This window comes from Corythoichthys intestinalis, chromosome 5 (assembly GCF_030265065.1).
Source record: "Corythoichthys intestinalis isolate RoL2023-P3 chromosome 5, ASM3026506v1, whole genome shotgun sequence".
Taxonomy (NCBI): domain Eukaryota; kingdom Metazoa; phylum Chordata; class Actinopteri; order Syngnathiformes; family Syngnathidae; genus Corythoichthys; species Corythoichthys intestinalis.
This window is the reverse complement of record NC_080399.1, coordinates 12,774,660-12,791,164: the sequence shown is the minus strand read 5'-3', so window position 1 is coordinate 12,791,164 and position 16,505 is coordinate 12,774,660. Positions and strand designations below refer to the sequence as shown.

General features: G+C 38.3%; 1 protein-coding gene across 2 annotated transcripts; it reads left to right on the top strand.

The window, feature by feature from the left end:
- The first annotated feature begins 1,841 nt into the window (after positions 1-1,841).
- Positions 1,842-12,432, top strand: nudt7 (nudix (nucleoside diphosphate linked moiety X)-type motif 7). 2 transcript variants are annotated; one of them, XM_057837192.1, is made up of 3 exons: positions 1,842-2,228; positions 11,429-11,587; positions 11,686-12,432. In XM_057837192.1, exons 1-3 carry the CDS (start codon positions 2,067-2,069, stop codon positions 12,004-12,006), a joined length of 642 nt encoding a protein of 213 aa, XP_057693175.1. In that variant the 5' UTR covers positions 1,842-2,066; the 3' UTR covers positions 12,007-12,432. The 2 variants fall into 2 exon arrangements, with proteins under 2 accessions (XP_057693175.1, XP_057693176.1); XM_057837193.1 differs by lacking the exon at positions 1,842-2,228 and adding an exon at positions 6,235-7,236.
- Positions 12,433-16,505: the final 4,073 nt, after the last annotated feature.

Genomic DNA, 16,505 nt, shown 5'->3' with positions numbered 1-16,505 from the left:
GCCTGTAATTGTCAACATGGGTAAACCTCAACCATGAGAGACAGAATGTGGAAAAAAAAACACATTGTTTGATTTTTAAAGAATTTATTTCCAAATTAGAGTGGAAAATAAGTATGTGGTCACCTACAAACAAGATTTCTGGCTGTCAAAGAGGTCTAACTTCTTCTAACGAGGCTCCACTCGTTACCTGTATTAATGGCACCTGTTTTAACTATCGGTATAAAAGACACCTGTCCACAATCTCAGTCAGTCACACTCCAAACTCCAGACTGTTTTACCTATTGCAGACTGAATCTGCAATAGGTAAAACGCTTAGTGTAAAGAAATCCTCTGTGGGAGCAATAATTAGACAACGGAGACATACAAGACTACTGATAATCTCCTTCGATCTGGGGCTCCATGCAAGATCTCACCCCGTGGCATCAAAATGATAAGAACGGTGAGCAAAAATCCCAGAACCACACGGGGGGACCAAGTGAATGACTGACAGAGCTGGGACCACAGTAACAAAGGCTACTATCAGTAACACAATGCGCCGCCAGGTGTCCCACTGCCGAAGCCAGTACACACCCAGGCTCGTCTGCGGTTCGCTAGAGAGCATTTGGATGATCCAGAAGAGGACTGGGAGAATGTGTTATGGTCAGATGAAACAAAAATAGAACTTTTTGGTAGAAACACAGGTTGTCGTGTTTGGAGGAGAAAGACTACTGAATTGCATCCGAAGAACACCATACCTACTGTGAAGCAAGGGGGTGAAAAAATCATGCTTTGGGGCTGTTTTTCTGCAAAGGGACCAGGACAACTGATCTGTGTAAAGGAAAGAATGAATGGGGGCCATGTATGGAGAGATTTTGAGTGAAAATCTCCTTCCATCAGCAAGGGCATTGAAGATGAGACGTAGCTGGGTCTTTCAGCATGACAATGATCCCAAACACACAGCCAGGGCAACAAAGGAGTGGCTTCATAAGAAGCATTTCAAGGTCCTGGAGTGGCCTAGCCAGTCTCCAGATCTCAACCCCATAGAAAATCTGTGGAGGGAGTTGAAAGTCCGTGTTGCCCAACGACAGCCCCAAAACATCACTGCTCTAGAGGAGATCTGCATGGAGGAACGGGCCAAAATACCAGCAACAGTGTGTGAAAAGCTTGTGAAGAGTTACAGAAAACGTTTGGCTTCTGTTATTGCCAAAAAAGGGTACATAACAAAGTATTGAGATGAACTTTTGGTATTGACCAAATACTTATTTTCCACGCTAATTTGGAAATACATTCTTTAAAAATCAAACAATGTGATTTTCTGTTTTTTTTTTTCTTCTTTTTTTTACCACATTCTGTCTCTCATGGTTGAGCTTTACCCATGTTGACAATTACAGGCCTCTCTAATATTTTCAAGTGGGAGAACTTGCAGAATTAGTGGTTGAGTAAATACTCATTTGCCCCGCTGTATGTGTCAAATCATGTGTCAATCAGCGGTAATAAATTCTGCCAGTCATTTATCTGTTGTCTACAGCCATTTCAATCGTCTGCCGTCTTCAGCTACTTCCATATTCTTCGGCCTGACTACAGCAGACCGGTTTTAGAAGAGCATAGCAATTCTTCATTGCAAGCAAAGCATTTCTTCATTGCAGGCGATAATCAATTTAAGCAAATGAATTATAATTTATAATTATTTCGAATTTTTAGCACAAGACTACAACTATTTTATAATACTTTAGATGGCATGAATATTGCGAAACATTATCGTCTTCCTTGGGGGCTTAACACAAAATAATTGAGAAGCACTGCATGCATTAGGAGTTATTTGCTTCCACATTGGGAACCGCAGTACGGTCCTCCAATCCTAGGTGCCGCTGTGGTTGATCCTAGTCGTCCGCTCCGCATCATGATCTCACCGACTTCATCGTGTTGTTGATACTTTAGTTTTCTACGTTCATCCAAATCTGTAACATCTCCATTTTAAATCCTAAATGAATGAACTCACATTAAAAAAACGGACGCGCTTTAGACCAAAATGATGGAAAAGTTGATTTGAGCTTCGTCGTGACTTTTAGCTCACCTGTTTGCTTAGCATGGATGTCAAAGAGGAAGCGATGGTGGCGTTCGAACAGTTTGACGTCAGAAAGCAACGGGAAACACCGCAAGGAGCTGATCTACCTCAAGCTTCAGTTTTGGTCCCTCTGTTCGTGAAGAATGGCAAAATACATACGCTCATGACAAAGCGCTCCGACCAGGTAGATTAGCAGGCACGTTACACACGCATATGTGCAGAACTCTTTCTGTATTGACTGCTGTAGGCATCAAACCCATTTGAAGTAGGATAGTTGGCATTGTATGGCCTTTCAGTGCCATTGACGGTGGACGTCTAATCCATTTGGACTGGGAAGGTTTAGAGGTCTGTCACCGTCAGTGGCAATTAATGTTACTTTACTAAATAAGATTACAACTATTTTAACTGTAATAACTTGGATTTTAAAAAAAAAATAAATTATTTTTTATTTTTTTAATCGTACTAGGCTCACTGTACGATCTTAATTAATTTAATAAATTTATTATAATAATGTATTATCATACATACAGTTGTGGTCAAAGGTTTACATACACTTGTGAAGAACATAATGTCATGGCTCTCTTGAGTTTCCAGTTATTTCTACAACTCTGATTTTTCTCCTATAGAGTGATTGGAACAGATACTTCTTTGTCACAAAAAATATTCATGAAGTTTGGTTCTTTTATGACTTTATTATGGGTTAACAGAAAATGTGATCAAATCTGCTGGGTCAAAAATATACATTCATGGATCTGAAAAAGCGAATCATTGACTTGAACAAGTCAGGAAAGTCACTTGGAGCCATTTCAAGGCAGCTGCAGGTCCCAAGAGCAACAGTGCAAACAATTGTTTGTAAGTATAAAGTGCATGGCACTGTTTTGTCACTGCCACGATCAGGAAGAAAACGCAAGCTATCAGCTGCTGCTGAGAGAAAATTGGTCAGGAGGGTGAAGATTCAACCGAGAATCACCAAAAAGCAGATCTGCCAAGAATTAGAAGTTGCTGGAACACAGGTGTCAGTGTCCACAGTCAAGCGTGTTTTGCATCTCCATGGACTGAGAGGCTGCCGTGCAAGAAGGAAGCCCTTGCTCCAAAAGCGGCACCTTAAGGCTCGACTGAAGTTTGCTGCTGATCACATGGACAAAGATAAGACCTTCTGGAGGAAAGTTCTGTGGTCAAACGAAACAAAAATCGAGCTGCTTGGCCACAATGCCCAGCAATATGTTTGGAGGAGAAAAGGTGAGGCCTTTAACCCCAAGTACACCATGCCTACCGTCAAGCACGGTGGTGGTAGTAGTATGCTGTGGGGCTGTTTTGCTGACAACGGAACTGGTGCTTTACAGAGTGTAAATGGGATAATGAAGAAGGAGGATTACCTTCAAATTCTTCAAGATAACCTAACGTCATCAGCCCGAAGATTGGGTCTTGGGCGCAGTTGGGTGTTCCAACAGGACAATGACCCCAAACACACATCAAAAGTGGTAATGGAATGGCTAAATCAGGCTAGAATTAAGGTTTTCGAATGGCCTTCCCAAAGTCCTTACTTAAACCCCATTGAGAACTTGTGGACAATGCTGAAGAAACAAGTACGTGTCAGAAAGCCATCAAATTTAACTGAACTGCACCAATTCTGTCAAGAGGAGTGGTCAAAGATTCAACCAGAAGCTTGCCAGAAGCTTGTGGATGGCTACCAAAAGCGCCTAATTGAAGTGAAAATGGCCAAGGGACATGTTACCAAATATTAGCGCTGCTGTATGTATATTTTTGACCCAGCAGATTTGATCACTTTTTTCTGTTCACCCATAATAAAGTCATAAAAGAACCAAACTTCATGAATGTTTTTTGACAAAGAAGTATCTGTTCCAATCACTCTATCAGAGAAAAATCAGAGTTGTAGAAATAACTGGAAACTCAAGAGAGCCATGACATTATGTTCTTCACAAGTGTATGTCAACTTTTGACCACAAGTGTACATACACAACACTAAAGGCCAATCAAGCACAACTCCCTGAGATATTGCAATGTACAATTACTTTTTGGTTATTCGTATGCTTAAGAATATTTACATTAGTGCTGCAATGATTAATCGATTAACTTGAGGATTTGATTAGAAAAATATGGGGTCAGATTAGTCTCATAAGTACACACATTCATTTAACAGGAAACACACACGTATTGTGGGATTCGTAAACACATAGCACGCGAAACACACACACACATTGTGGGATTCGTAAACACATAGCACGCGAAACACACACACATTGTGGGATTCGTAAACACATAGCACGCGAAACACAAACACATTCATCAAATGTGTGTGTGAATTGTTTTACGCGCATTTGTAACGTGCTTCCAATTTCAAATTCCCACTTACGGGTGTGTTGATCGTTTTGATACTCGTCATGCGCAACTAAGAAGAACACATGCATTTTTTTAACTGGAGCCCCTCTTCAGCCAATCAGACGTCTTCTTCTTAAACATCCAATCACAAGGGCTGGGCTGTTTCATTACGTCACTGCTGTGCGCCTTCAAGTCCGGCTGGAGATTCCTTTTAGACTACAGGCTGGGAGTCTGAGATGTCTATATAAATAAAAAAAAATGTCTGAAACTTACTTGGTCTCCTCACCTCACATAATTGAACTCCTGATTGCTCTCGGTGTCACTATTTACTTTCAAAGGCATCCAAAGAACAGATCTGAGGATTTGCTGCTGCGCTTTATCCTCTCTTGCCATCATTGATCACTTATTAGGTTTGTCACGATAAAAAAAAGTGTTTAAAAAGGTAAAATCCATGTGGCAGGTCTTAACCCCTTAATGCCTGCAATATGAAGCAATTGTCAGAGGATCACAAAATGTGACAAATAAGGTCTTAAACCTTTTTTTTCCCAAATTTGTAAAGAAAAATGTAATAAGCGCTCTAATATCTATTTTCCTTGTTAAATCCTGTTTTTCTCATGGAACATGCAGATGCATGAGTTGACTTGCATCCTTTTTTTTTTTTTTTTGAGGAAAGAGTTCTAAATTCTGAATTAGTCTCAAAATCATGAAATCCTAAGTGTATCAAATGTGATACATTTGGCAAGAAAGGGTTAAGCTCTGTTGCTCCAAGTCTTTCAAAAAATATATTTTTTTATATCCGTAATAGACTACCATCCTTTAAATAGTACTGTCACTGTAGGTAGCATTTTTAACAGGCTTATAATGTCTTATTTTTTTTCCTTTTAAAATGGTCTTAAATTGGTTTAAGCATAGACATCACAATCATACATTAAGAAGTCTGGTTTAAGTCTGAATTTTCCCAAGTATGACTTTCAAATAGGCTTGAAATGGAGAAAGTAGTCTTAAAAAGACTTATTTAGCGGACAAAAAGCCTGTTAAAAATGTGCCACATATAGTACAGTATTAGACATCTAATCTTGCTCTCATCATCCCTCTGCTGAGCGGTTCAATGAGTTTTTCACTAGTTGACATCCAAACCATTTGAAGTGCATGGGAGGTCCTCCCACTCAAAATGGATGGGACGTCTTCAGCTGTCAATGACAGAGAAAGGCAAAACCGTTAAACGACGTAAGCCTATTAAAAATGCTAATCGTAGTAAAATATCATTACGTGTGACTTGATAAGCCTGCTAAAATATGCTAATCATAATCTTTAATATTAGTGCTTCGACAGTCAGTGGCAGGACCTAACTAAACGTATGCTACATTTGTTCGACGGGACACCTTGCATCGATAGTCCCCGCGGTCGAGTTGAGGAGCTGTCAAAAACGGGGCTCCTACTTCGACAAAAGCTCCCCATTTGTCACTTGTCAGTACACCGGACTTGAAGGCGCACAGCAGTGACGTAATGAAACAGCCCAGCCCTTGTGATTGGCTGTTTAAGAAGAAGACGTCTGATTGGCTGAAGACGGGCTCCAGTTAAAAAAAATGCATGTGTTCTTCTCAGTTGCGCATGACGAGTATCAAAACGATCAACACACTCGTAAGTGGGAATTTGAAATTGGAAGCACGTTACAAATGCGCGTAAAACAATTCACACACACATTTGATGAATGTGTTTGTGTTTCGCGTGCTATGTGTTTACGAATCCCACAATGTGTGTTTCGCGTGCTATGTGTTTACGAATCCCACAATACGTGTGTGTTTCGCGTGCTATGTGTTTACGAATCCCACAATACGTGTGTGTTTCCTGTTAAATGAGTGTGTACTTATGAGACTAATCTGACCCCACAGAAAAACGATTCGAATTAAATTTTGCTGCTTCAAGTATTCGTTTAATTTAAACAGCGTTGTAATGGTTTGTTTTGAAAGTGTTTGCATATAGTTTTATTGATTTGGGTGGATACACTGCCCGCTAGTGGCAACAGTGTCACATGGCTGAATCCAGCTGCTCCCTGCTAAGACCCACATAAGCTAAGTTTTTGTTTGAGCTAATGTTTTTTTTAAATGCATTCGTAATTTAGTTATATATATATTTATGGTGGAAACAAGACTGAAAAAGTCGTTTCTGCTCTTGCATTCCTCTTTAAAAGAAACTGTTGTATTTTTAAGCCAAAGCAACGGTTGTGTTTGATAGAACAATATGTCAATATGCTGCCATAGCAGATTCGTGGCGCATTAAGCCCTCGAACTATTTTTTAATTTGTCCGTTTTACCCTGAAAACCCCCGTTTACAGACGTCGCGCAACGGCTTTTGTTTCAACCCAGCCATAAAACAAAGGTAATTATATTTATTATTCAAAATGTCTGTAGTTTTTAGCTTAGAATCATTAATTGATGTCTCATATTTCATTTAAAAAAAAAAGACATTAAAAAAGTATTCACTCACATATTTTAAACTACAAATTACGTCTCAATGAAAAAAATGGCGTCTGTAAAAAAGTCAAGGACATCTACTTCATAACTATCGCTTAATTGTATTTTTTTTTTTTTTTGTTACTGTCGCATTTTCTCCGATATGTTAGATGATAAATAATCGATCCAAACAAAGAAAAACTGAAGAAAAAAAAACGTTTAAAAGGGTAAATTTATGAAAAAGAAAATGTCGACCACTCCTTGATGTCTGCGATGTCTCCCGTGTTTTATTACCATGTTTCACCCCCAAAATACCCCAAAAATCCAGCTGTGGATATTCACAGCCGTGTCTTGACACTCAGTGATACATGCTACATGAAGTTTTTGGATCGAAACAAGGTAAGTACGCGATAATATCTCGTTAAAGTAATGGCGTCTGTAAGCCTGCTCTTGTGTGCTCTCACCTCCAGATAGGGTTTTGCTGTTTAAATTTTTTTTTTTTTTTTTTTAAATGTCCTCCTGTTCAAAAAATTTCTTCCCCCAGAAAATTGAGATTTTAAGCTTTCCAATGATGTCTCACACCTGCATATCGGACAATTTTGAAAGTTGGCCAAATTGGGGGTCTCAGAGCGGAACTTCAAGTCACCTGAGTGTTTTCCGCCATATATATTGCGGGAATATGTGTTTGAACCATTCGTTAAGAGCATTGTTAAAGAAAAAGTTAGCATTTTATAGCATTTAAGATAGCGGATTTGTGCTATGTAAGTTAGCCAATTGTTCTTTTGTTGTACTTAGATCCTGATTTATTTTTTCATTTTTATTTTTTTCACTGTTTGTGGCCCAGCTCAGGTATTTTAATTTTTTATGTTCCTTATCCGATTACTCGATTATTCGAACTAACTCGTTAATTGACTGCTAAAATAATCGATAGCTGCAGCCCTAATTTGCATACTAATTGAATTCTAATGTTTGAGTGGTCTAAGTCAGTGGTCTCCAACCTTTTTTGCACCACGGACCTATGTAACGTGGGCCTTTTTCTTTCACAGACCGGCAACGCGTTGCAGAAAATGACAGAAAATATAAAATAACACGTCGAGGCTAAAAACCAATATTAAATGCAGAGAAAATTTCATTCACCATACACTGAATCAACCTTTTTTTAACAGCGGCCTCTCCTAAAACATTTCAGCAAATATCCGTAGTCGCAAGCATGATGAGTTCTTCTCCAATCGTAAAAGGTTTCTTAGCTTTAACAATACGGTTCACCATGAGGTATGATGCTCTCAGTGCATTCGCTTTTGTTGCCTCGTTTGCTAGCTTTTAGCTACATATTATGCAGAATGGACTTGGTTGTAGGCTCCTCTTCTGGCTCAGCAGGTGGCCTTTTCCCCGTAAAAAAGCTGTCCAAAGACGTCGCCGCCCGCAGCACACAGCCAACAGCAAGTTATTGTTTACATTGAATGGCGCTGGGCTGCTATAGACCCTACTCACCAACGTCACAGAATGACGTGTCGCTGTATCCGGCCGCCATATTGTCCGTCATTGTTTATCCGTATTCTCAATGGTTTCAATTTGTCGTGCAATTTATAGTGCAATTCATGGAAGCCCCGGTGCTTTCAGACGCTGTAAACTCATTGGATGCGTTGCATAAAAGGCGTTATGTGGAAAAGCTTCAGTCTATCCATTCGCCAGATCCATATTTGATGCCTAAATCGATATTTTTCGACCCGCTGTCTTCGCCCTCTCTGCCTGACATCTGCTACCCTGATATCTACAACTATCTTGTCCACACAAAATCAGCCTATTCTCACGAAAGTTTGAAAAACTTTAAGAGCAGCACTCTAAGCAACATTACCCCGTGTGACCCTTTACTTCCAATTTTCTAAAATGGCGACAATCAATAAAAAAAAAAGTTGACTGCGATGGCCGACGGTTCAAGGATAGGTGGATATCGGACTATTTCTTCAATAAAACACGCAACAACTGTGTCTGCCTCATTTGCAAAGAGAAAGTCGCTGTTTTCAAAGAGTTCGATGTGACGCGATAATGATATTACCGAACAAGACACGCTGACATGTACGACAACATTACAGGGAAGATAAGCAGCGAGAAATTATAGCAACTTGAAGCTAGTTTAATTTCACAGCAGCAGTATTTCGCAAGAGCCCGAGTGTCGAAAGAGAACGCCACAAAGACGAGACTGTTGAAATTATGAATTAAAAAAAATAAATAAATAAAGCTTATATGACACACAGAAGGGGTTGCTAAAATTTGTTTATATTGTTCTATGTAAATCAGCCAAGGTAGCCCCCTGAATTTTTACCACACCAAATCTGGCCTCCTTTGCAAAAGGTTTGGACTCACCTGTTTAACTTCTTTCACTTGGTACCAGCTAAATATTATTCAAAAAATAATGATGGTGGAAGAAATAAGCATCTTGAATTTGAAACTGTATGTTGTCAGCGATTAGCCTCGCAATGATCTTAATTGTGGTTGTCAGCCCAAAACCCTCTAAATATATATTAAATGCATCTTACCAGATATAAAATGACTACTACATAATCTGTGGTAATCGTTTGGAGCCCAGTTTTCTCGTCGAATTGCAGCAGTCCATCTCGCTCTCCTCTCCGGGTCTCTCGGAATACGGTAGAACTTCAAGTCTCTCTGTCTATCTTCTCTGTTACTGCAACCAACCGCCACTCAAGCCTTCACCATTTTGATTATTAATGTTAACGAGCAGAAAAACACGCCATAATAGGAGGAATTTACGTAGCGATAATGCGTCAACACGACGAGTTGATGGACAACATGGCGCGGAGGCGTGGTTGTGACGTCATGTGAGTAGGGTCTATAGGTGTGCAAACACCCTAGTAATTAGATGTAGCTAGATGGTGACCTATACAAATCTATACTCGGATTAGTCTATAGAGTCGACAGGGATATTGATGTGTCAAGAGCCACAGGCCAGATTGGAGTCATTAATAAATTATTTATTTCTCTGCGGCCCGGTAGCAAATGCGCCACGGACCAGTAACGGTCCACGGCCCGGTGGTTGGGGACCTCTGTTCTGAGTGATGGTAAAGTTACTATGTGGTCAAAGTAAAAACAGGTCATTTTTAGAGTATAATTAATATAGAAAGAAAAATAGCTAAGTACATTACTGTAAAAGTTACAATTTTCCAAAATTAAATTACCGCAATTTTCGTACTATAAGGCGCACCTGACTATAAGCCGCCACCCATCAAATTTGACACGAAAACGGCATTTGTTCATAGATAAGCCACACTGGACGATAAGCCGCAGCTGTCCTCACTCTATTGTGGGATATTAAAACCAAAAGATATTAACCGGTAACACCTTATTTGACAGCGTCATAAGAGTGTCATAGGACCAAATGAACTTTGAACCAATTGGCTGTAAAGCTTCATTGGTTCACAAGGCTTCATTTGGCAATCACTGCTCCCTTGGGGGAGACAGTCAACCTCTGCTTCCACCTGCTGTCAACACTGTTGACGTCCAGCATGCCTCCTAGCATGCATTGCAGTGCTACAGACAATATTCCTGTTCCGTGCTAATTATTTCTTCAGTTACTGTTCCGGTTCTTTCATTAATTGCTAGTTATAGTATTTGGTAACACTTTATTTGACAGTAGCGACATAAGACTGTCATAAGACTATCATAATTATGACATGACACTGTCATGAACATTAATGAATGCTTAAAACAGATGTCATTTATTGTCATTGGGAAATTATCTCAATTTTGAATGGATGTAAACGATCCAAACTGGATATAAATGTAGTTAGTGACATATTTTGCTGGATGACAATTGATGACATCTGTCATAAGCATTCCGTAAAGCAAATGATAGTGTCATATTCTAATTATGACGGTCTTATGACAGTCTTTCGATGCAGCTGTCAAATAAAGTGTTACCTAATAACCCAAATAAATCAAGGAACAAGCTGCACTGGACTATAAGCCGCAGGATTCAAAATGAGGGAAAAAAGTAGCGGCTTATAGTCCGAAAATTACAGTAGATCGTTTATCCCAAAAAATAAAGTAAATTTATAAGACAAAAAAGATCATTCGATATTGAGGCACTTGTCTAAAAGTTGTGATTTACAAGAATAGCGCATGTTTTTAACAAGACAATGTGATGAGATTGAAGCATGTTGAATTTAAAAAATATATTTTTCAAGCAAGAATAAAGTCATAAAGACAGAAATTGTAAAAGTGGGAATTTTACAGGGTTAATGCATATTTTTTAGATTTTTTTTTTTAAAGGTTGGATGAATAAAAGGAGAAAGAATTCAAAATAACAATTCAATTCGTGAAGAAAAAGTAACCCCAATAGAAAGTTGTACATTTTCCAGCAAAGTCTTCAATTCTGTAAAAATATATTTACAGGTAAAAAAATACACAAGTGCATATCTTGAAGAATTTCATGCGAATAACTTAATTTTTTAACAAGTGTAAAATAATCTTTTCTGGGAAAAGTGTTTTTCAATCTTTAAATTGTATTTTTTTTTTAAATTAATGAGCTTTCCAAACTAAGGAATGCCCTTATAAATGACTAATTTGTGTATAGCTGAGGACGAGCGCGGGTGAAGTGTGTTTTCCTGGCGGCAAGCGGGACCCCAGCGACGAAGACGATGTGCAGACCGCCTTGAGGGAAGCTCAGGAGGAGATCGGTTTACCTCCGGGTGACGTTCATGTAATCTGCACACTGCAACCTGTCATCTCAAAGGTATCAATTTAGCAATCTGTCATTTACTATGTGATGTTGTAACTGCCTCGATCGGGTTGAGCCTGGGCTAATAAATACATCTTCCATTTTTCTACCAGAACGGTCTTCTGGTTACTCCAGTGGTGGGCTTCATCCCAGAGTCCTTCCAGGCTCGTCCCAACCCCGCCGAAGTCAGCGCCGTCTTCGCTGCCCCGCTGGAATTGTTTGTCGGACCCTTCGTTGCCGGGGAGACCGCATCGTGGGTCTCCTTTGACTTCGTGGAGCCCGACACGGGAGTAAAGTATCGTATTTGGGGTCTGACCGCCATGGTGGCCCTGGTGGTCGCCGCAATTGCTCTCAAGACCAAAGACGACGGTTTCAACGTGGAGGATTTGATGTTGAGGTTAAGACAAAGAATGAGGGCTCGGAGTAAACTGTGATTTTTATTTGAACTCATTGGCTGTCACTGACAGCGATTGCTGCCAAGCCTCCCAGTCAAAATGGATTGGATGTCTTTCAGTGTCAATGTCAGCTAATCCCGAAATTTTTGGGAGATTATTTTATTTGAGTTAGAAGACCGAACAGAATGTTGATGATTATATTAAGGATGAATATATTTATAATATATTTAAATGTACTGTTATATTTTAATTTTGTTTGAAATCTTACGTCAGTTAATATATGGATAATATGTCCAGCTCTGGTTAAAAATGGAGGCATTAAAAAAATACTTGATGAAATATTTATATCTTTGCATTAAAGATTTTAATAAAAGTCATTTTGGAATATTTCCAGGGATAAAAAAGACACTTTGATTTTAGTTTATCTGCATGAATGAAATTTACAGTGGGGCAAATAAGTATTTAGTCAACCACTAATTGTGCACGTTCTCCCACTTGAAAATATTAGAGAGGCCTATAATTGTCAACATGGTTAAACCTCAACCATGAGAGACAGAATGTGGGGAAAAAAACCAGAAAATCACATTGTTTGAGTTTTAAATAATTTATTTTTAAATCATGGTGGAAAATAAGTATTTGGTCAATACCAAAAGTTCATCTCAATGCTTTGTCATGTACCCTTTGTTGGCAATAATGGAGGCCAAACGTTTTCTGTAACTCTTCACAAGCTCTTCACACACTGTTGCTGGTACTTTGGCCCATTCCTCCATGCAGATCTCCTCTAGAGCAGTGATGTTTTGGGGCTGTCGTTGGGCAACACGGACTTTCAACTCCCTCCGCAGATTTTCTATGGGGTTGAGACCTGGAGACTGGCTAGGCCACTCCAGGACCTTGAAATGCTTCTTACGAAGCCACTCCTTTGTTGCCCTGGCTGTGTGTTTGGGATCATTGTCATGCTGAAAGACCCAGCTACGTCTCATCTTCAATGCCCTTGCTGATGGAAGATTTTCACTCAAAATCTCTCGATACATGGCCCCATTCATTCTTTCCTTTACACACCCTTTGCAAAAAAATAGCCCCAAAGCAAGATGTTTTCACCCCCATGCTTTACAGTGGGTATGGTGCAATTCAGTATTCTTTTTCCTCCAAACAAGAGAACCTGTATTTCTACCAAAAAGTTCTATTTTGGTTTCATCTGACCATAACACATTCTCCCAGTCCTCTTCTGGATCATCTAAATGCTCTCTAGCGAACCGGAGACGGACCTGGACGTGTACTTTCTTCAGCAAGGGGACACGTCTGGCAGTGCAGGATTTGAGTCCCTGGCGGAGCATTATGTTACTAATAGTAGCCTTTGTTACTGTGGTCCCAGCTCTCTGTAGGTCATTCACTAGCTCTCCCCGTGTGGTTTTGGGATTTTTGCTCCCCATTCTTTTTATCATTTTGACGCCACGGGGTGAGGAGGGAGTTGAAAGTCTGTGTTGCCCAACGACAGCCCCAAAACATCACTGCTCTAGAGGAGATCTGCATGGAGGAATGGGCCAAAGTACCAGCAACAGTGTGTGAAGAGCTTGTGAAGAGTTACAGAAAACGTTTGGCCTCCGTTATTGCCAACAAAGGCTACATAACAAAGTATTGAGATGAACTTTTGGGTGTAGACCAAATACTTATTTTCCACCATGATTTGCAAATAAATTCTTTCAAAATCAAACAATGTGATTTTCTGGGGGGTTTTCCGCATTCTGTCTCTCATGGTTGAGGTTTACCCATGTTGACAATTACAGGCCTCTCTAATATTTTCAAGTGGGAGAACTAGCTCAATTAGTGGTTGACTAAATACTTATTTGCCCTCCTGTAAATGATAAGCCAAAAAAAAAAAAAATTAGATAAAATAAAACTTCAAACAGCTGTAGATGTTTTTAGTGGTGTTAATGCCCATAAGTAACTAATGGAGGTGCACCGATTACAATTCTCTGGCCAATCACAGATTTTTGAAAAGCCTGAGATGGTCTCAATTTTTGCGGATCGATTTTTTTAAATGAACAACAACATCTACCTTGAATACAAGGTGAGCATGATTAAATTATACAATTTCTACATAAACATGATCGATGTAAGAGTAGCTTGATTTGATCATGTTGATGTAACATGCTGTCTTTCCAACTAATTGCAATAGTCTCGTAATTTAATGTGAGATTTAACGTGACCTCAAGACGAACCAATCTGGAAATTTCACTGGCATGGCCAGCTGTTTAAATTATATAAATAAAATATATAATAATAATTTTATATATATATATATATATACATATATATATATATATATATATATATATATATATATATATATATATATATATATATATTAGGGCTGTCAAATTTTCCATGTTAACGGGCGTTAATTAATTTTTTTAATTAATCACGTTAAAATATTTGACGCAATTAACGCACTAGGCCCGCTCAGACATTTAAATGTCAGTACAGTGAAAGGCCAACTTGTTAATTGTGTTTTATGGAGTTTTTCCGCCCTCTGCTGGCGCTTGGGTGTGACTTGCATATGTTATGTGGCGTAATGTCGCCCTCTGCTGGCGATTCAGTGCAGCTGATTATTTGGGTTTCGGCGCGCTTTTCTGACGTGATTATATGTCGACGCGAACTCACACTAATAGACAGTGCTATTCAGACCAGCTAACGTCCGCATCCAGTATTCAGTGGCAGTTCTCATAGCCCCATCACACTGTTTGTGTCTAATACATGCATCGCTTGTGAGTTATATTCCTCCTTTGTTTATATTCATGAGCATTAGATAGTTATTGATGATGTGTATTTGAGTTTGTTCACATATATGGTGAAATGCAGTTACATTGTTAGATGCTTGTGAGCTAATTGGCTAGTGCTACTGCTCAAATGGACACGTGTGTATACATTTTATATTATTTTGTGATTTATGCAAGTTATTGACACATTGCCTTGTTATTTTCAGTTTTACAAAAATACAAGAAACGTGCTCCTGTCAAAAAGAGATGACTTCAGTAAAGCCCATGTAACTTTGCCACACCGTCTGATTTCTTTTTGGAACTTATGTTGTGTCAATTTGTGTACTCACACACATTGAGGACAGAATAGGGCTACTAGTTTATTTTTTGATTGAAAATTTTACAAATTTTATTAAAACGAAAACATTAAGAGGCGTTTTAATATAACATTTCTATAACTTGTACTAATATTCATCTTTTAAGAGCTACAAGTCTTCTATTCATGGATCCCTTTAACAATGTTAATAATGTTAATGCCATCTTGATTTATTGTTATAATAAACAAATACAGTCCTTATGTACCGTATGTTGAATGTATATATCCATCTTGTCTTATCTTTCCATTCCAACAATAATTTACAGAAAAAAATATGGCATATTTTATAGATGGTTTGAATTGCGATTAATTACGATTAATTAACTTTTAAATTGTAATTAACTCGATTAAAAATTTTAATCGTTTGACAGCCCTAATATATATATCTATATATCTATATATATATCTATAGATATATAGATATATAGATATATATATTAGGGCTTTAAAATTTTTAAATCAAGTTAATTACAGCTTAAAAATTAATCATAATTAATCGCAATTCAAACCATATCTAAAATATGCCATATTTTTCTGTAAGTTATTGTTGGAATGGAAAGATAAGACACAAGACGGATATATACATTCAACATACAGGACTTAAGTACTGTATTTGTTTATTACAACAATAAATGAAGAAGATGGCATTAACATTATTAACATTCTGAGCGATCCATGGATAGAAAGACTTGTAGTTCTTAAAAGATAAATGTTAGTACAAGTTATAGAAATTTTATATCAAAACCCCTCAATGTTTTCATTTTAATAAAAATTGTAAAATTTTCAATCGAAAAATAAACTAGTAGCTCACCATTGTTGATGTCAATAATTACACAATGCTCATGGGTGCTTAAGCCCATAAAATCAGTCGCACCCAAGCGTCAGCAGAGGGCGACAAAACTCCAAAAAACACAAGTAACAAGTTGGCATTGCACTGTGCTGTCATTTTAATCTGTTTGAGCGGGGCATGTGTGTTAATTGCGCATATATTGCGCAAATATTTTAATGTGATTAATTAAAAAAATTAATTACCGCCCGTTAACGCAATAATTTTGACAGCTCTCTATCTATCTTATATATACATATATATATTAGGGCTGTCAAAATTATCGCGTAAACGGGCGGTATTTAATTTTTTAAAATTAATCAAATTAAAATATTTGACACAATTAACGCACATGTCCCGCTCAGACGGTATTCTGCCTTTTGGTAAGTTTTACAGCAAGGCTTTTTGTGCTGTCTAACAGCGAACTCTTGTGGTCGCTTTGCGACATGGTTTATTGTTTTCTTGCCAGTTCAGTTTTGTCCGTAAGTATGGTTGTTGTAAAGAATGTACATATTATGTTAGTAAGCGAATTGTTATATTTTTGGTATGAGACGCTTTTTGTTTATGTTTAGTGAACCTG

What these genes read in the sequence shown, in the direction of transcription:
- nudt7 (XM_057837192.1), top strand. Translation starts at nt 2,067, where the DNA reads ATGGATGTCAAAGAGGAAGCGATGGTGGCGTTCGAACAGTTTGACGTC. An exon ending in TGACAAAGCGCTCCGACCAG is followed by an intron (nt 2,229 to 11,428) that starts GTAGATTAGCAG and finishes ATTTGTGTATAG; the next exon opens with CTGAGGACGAGCGCGGGTGA. An exon ending in TGCAACCTGTCATCTCAAAG is followed by an intron (nt 11,588 to 11,685) that starts GTATCAATTTAG and finishes TTTTTCTACCAG; the next exon opens with AACGGTCTTCTGGTTACTCC.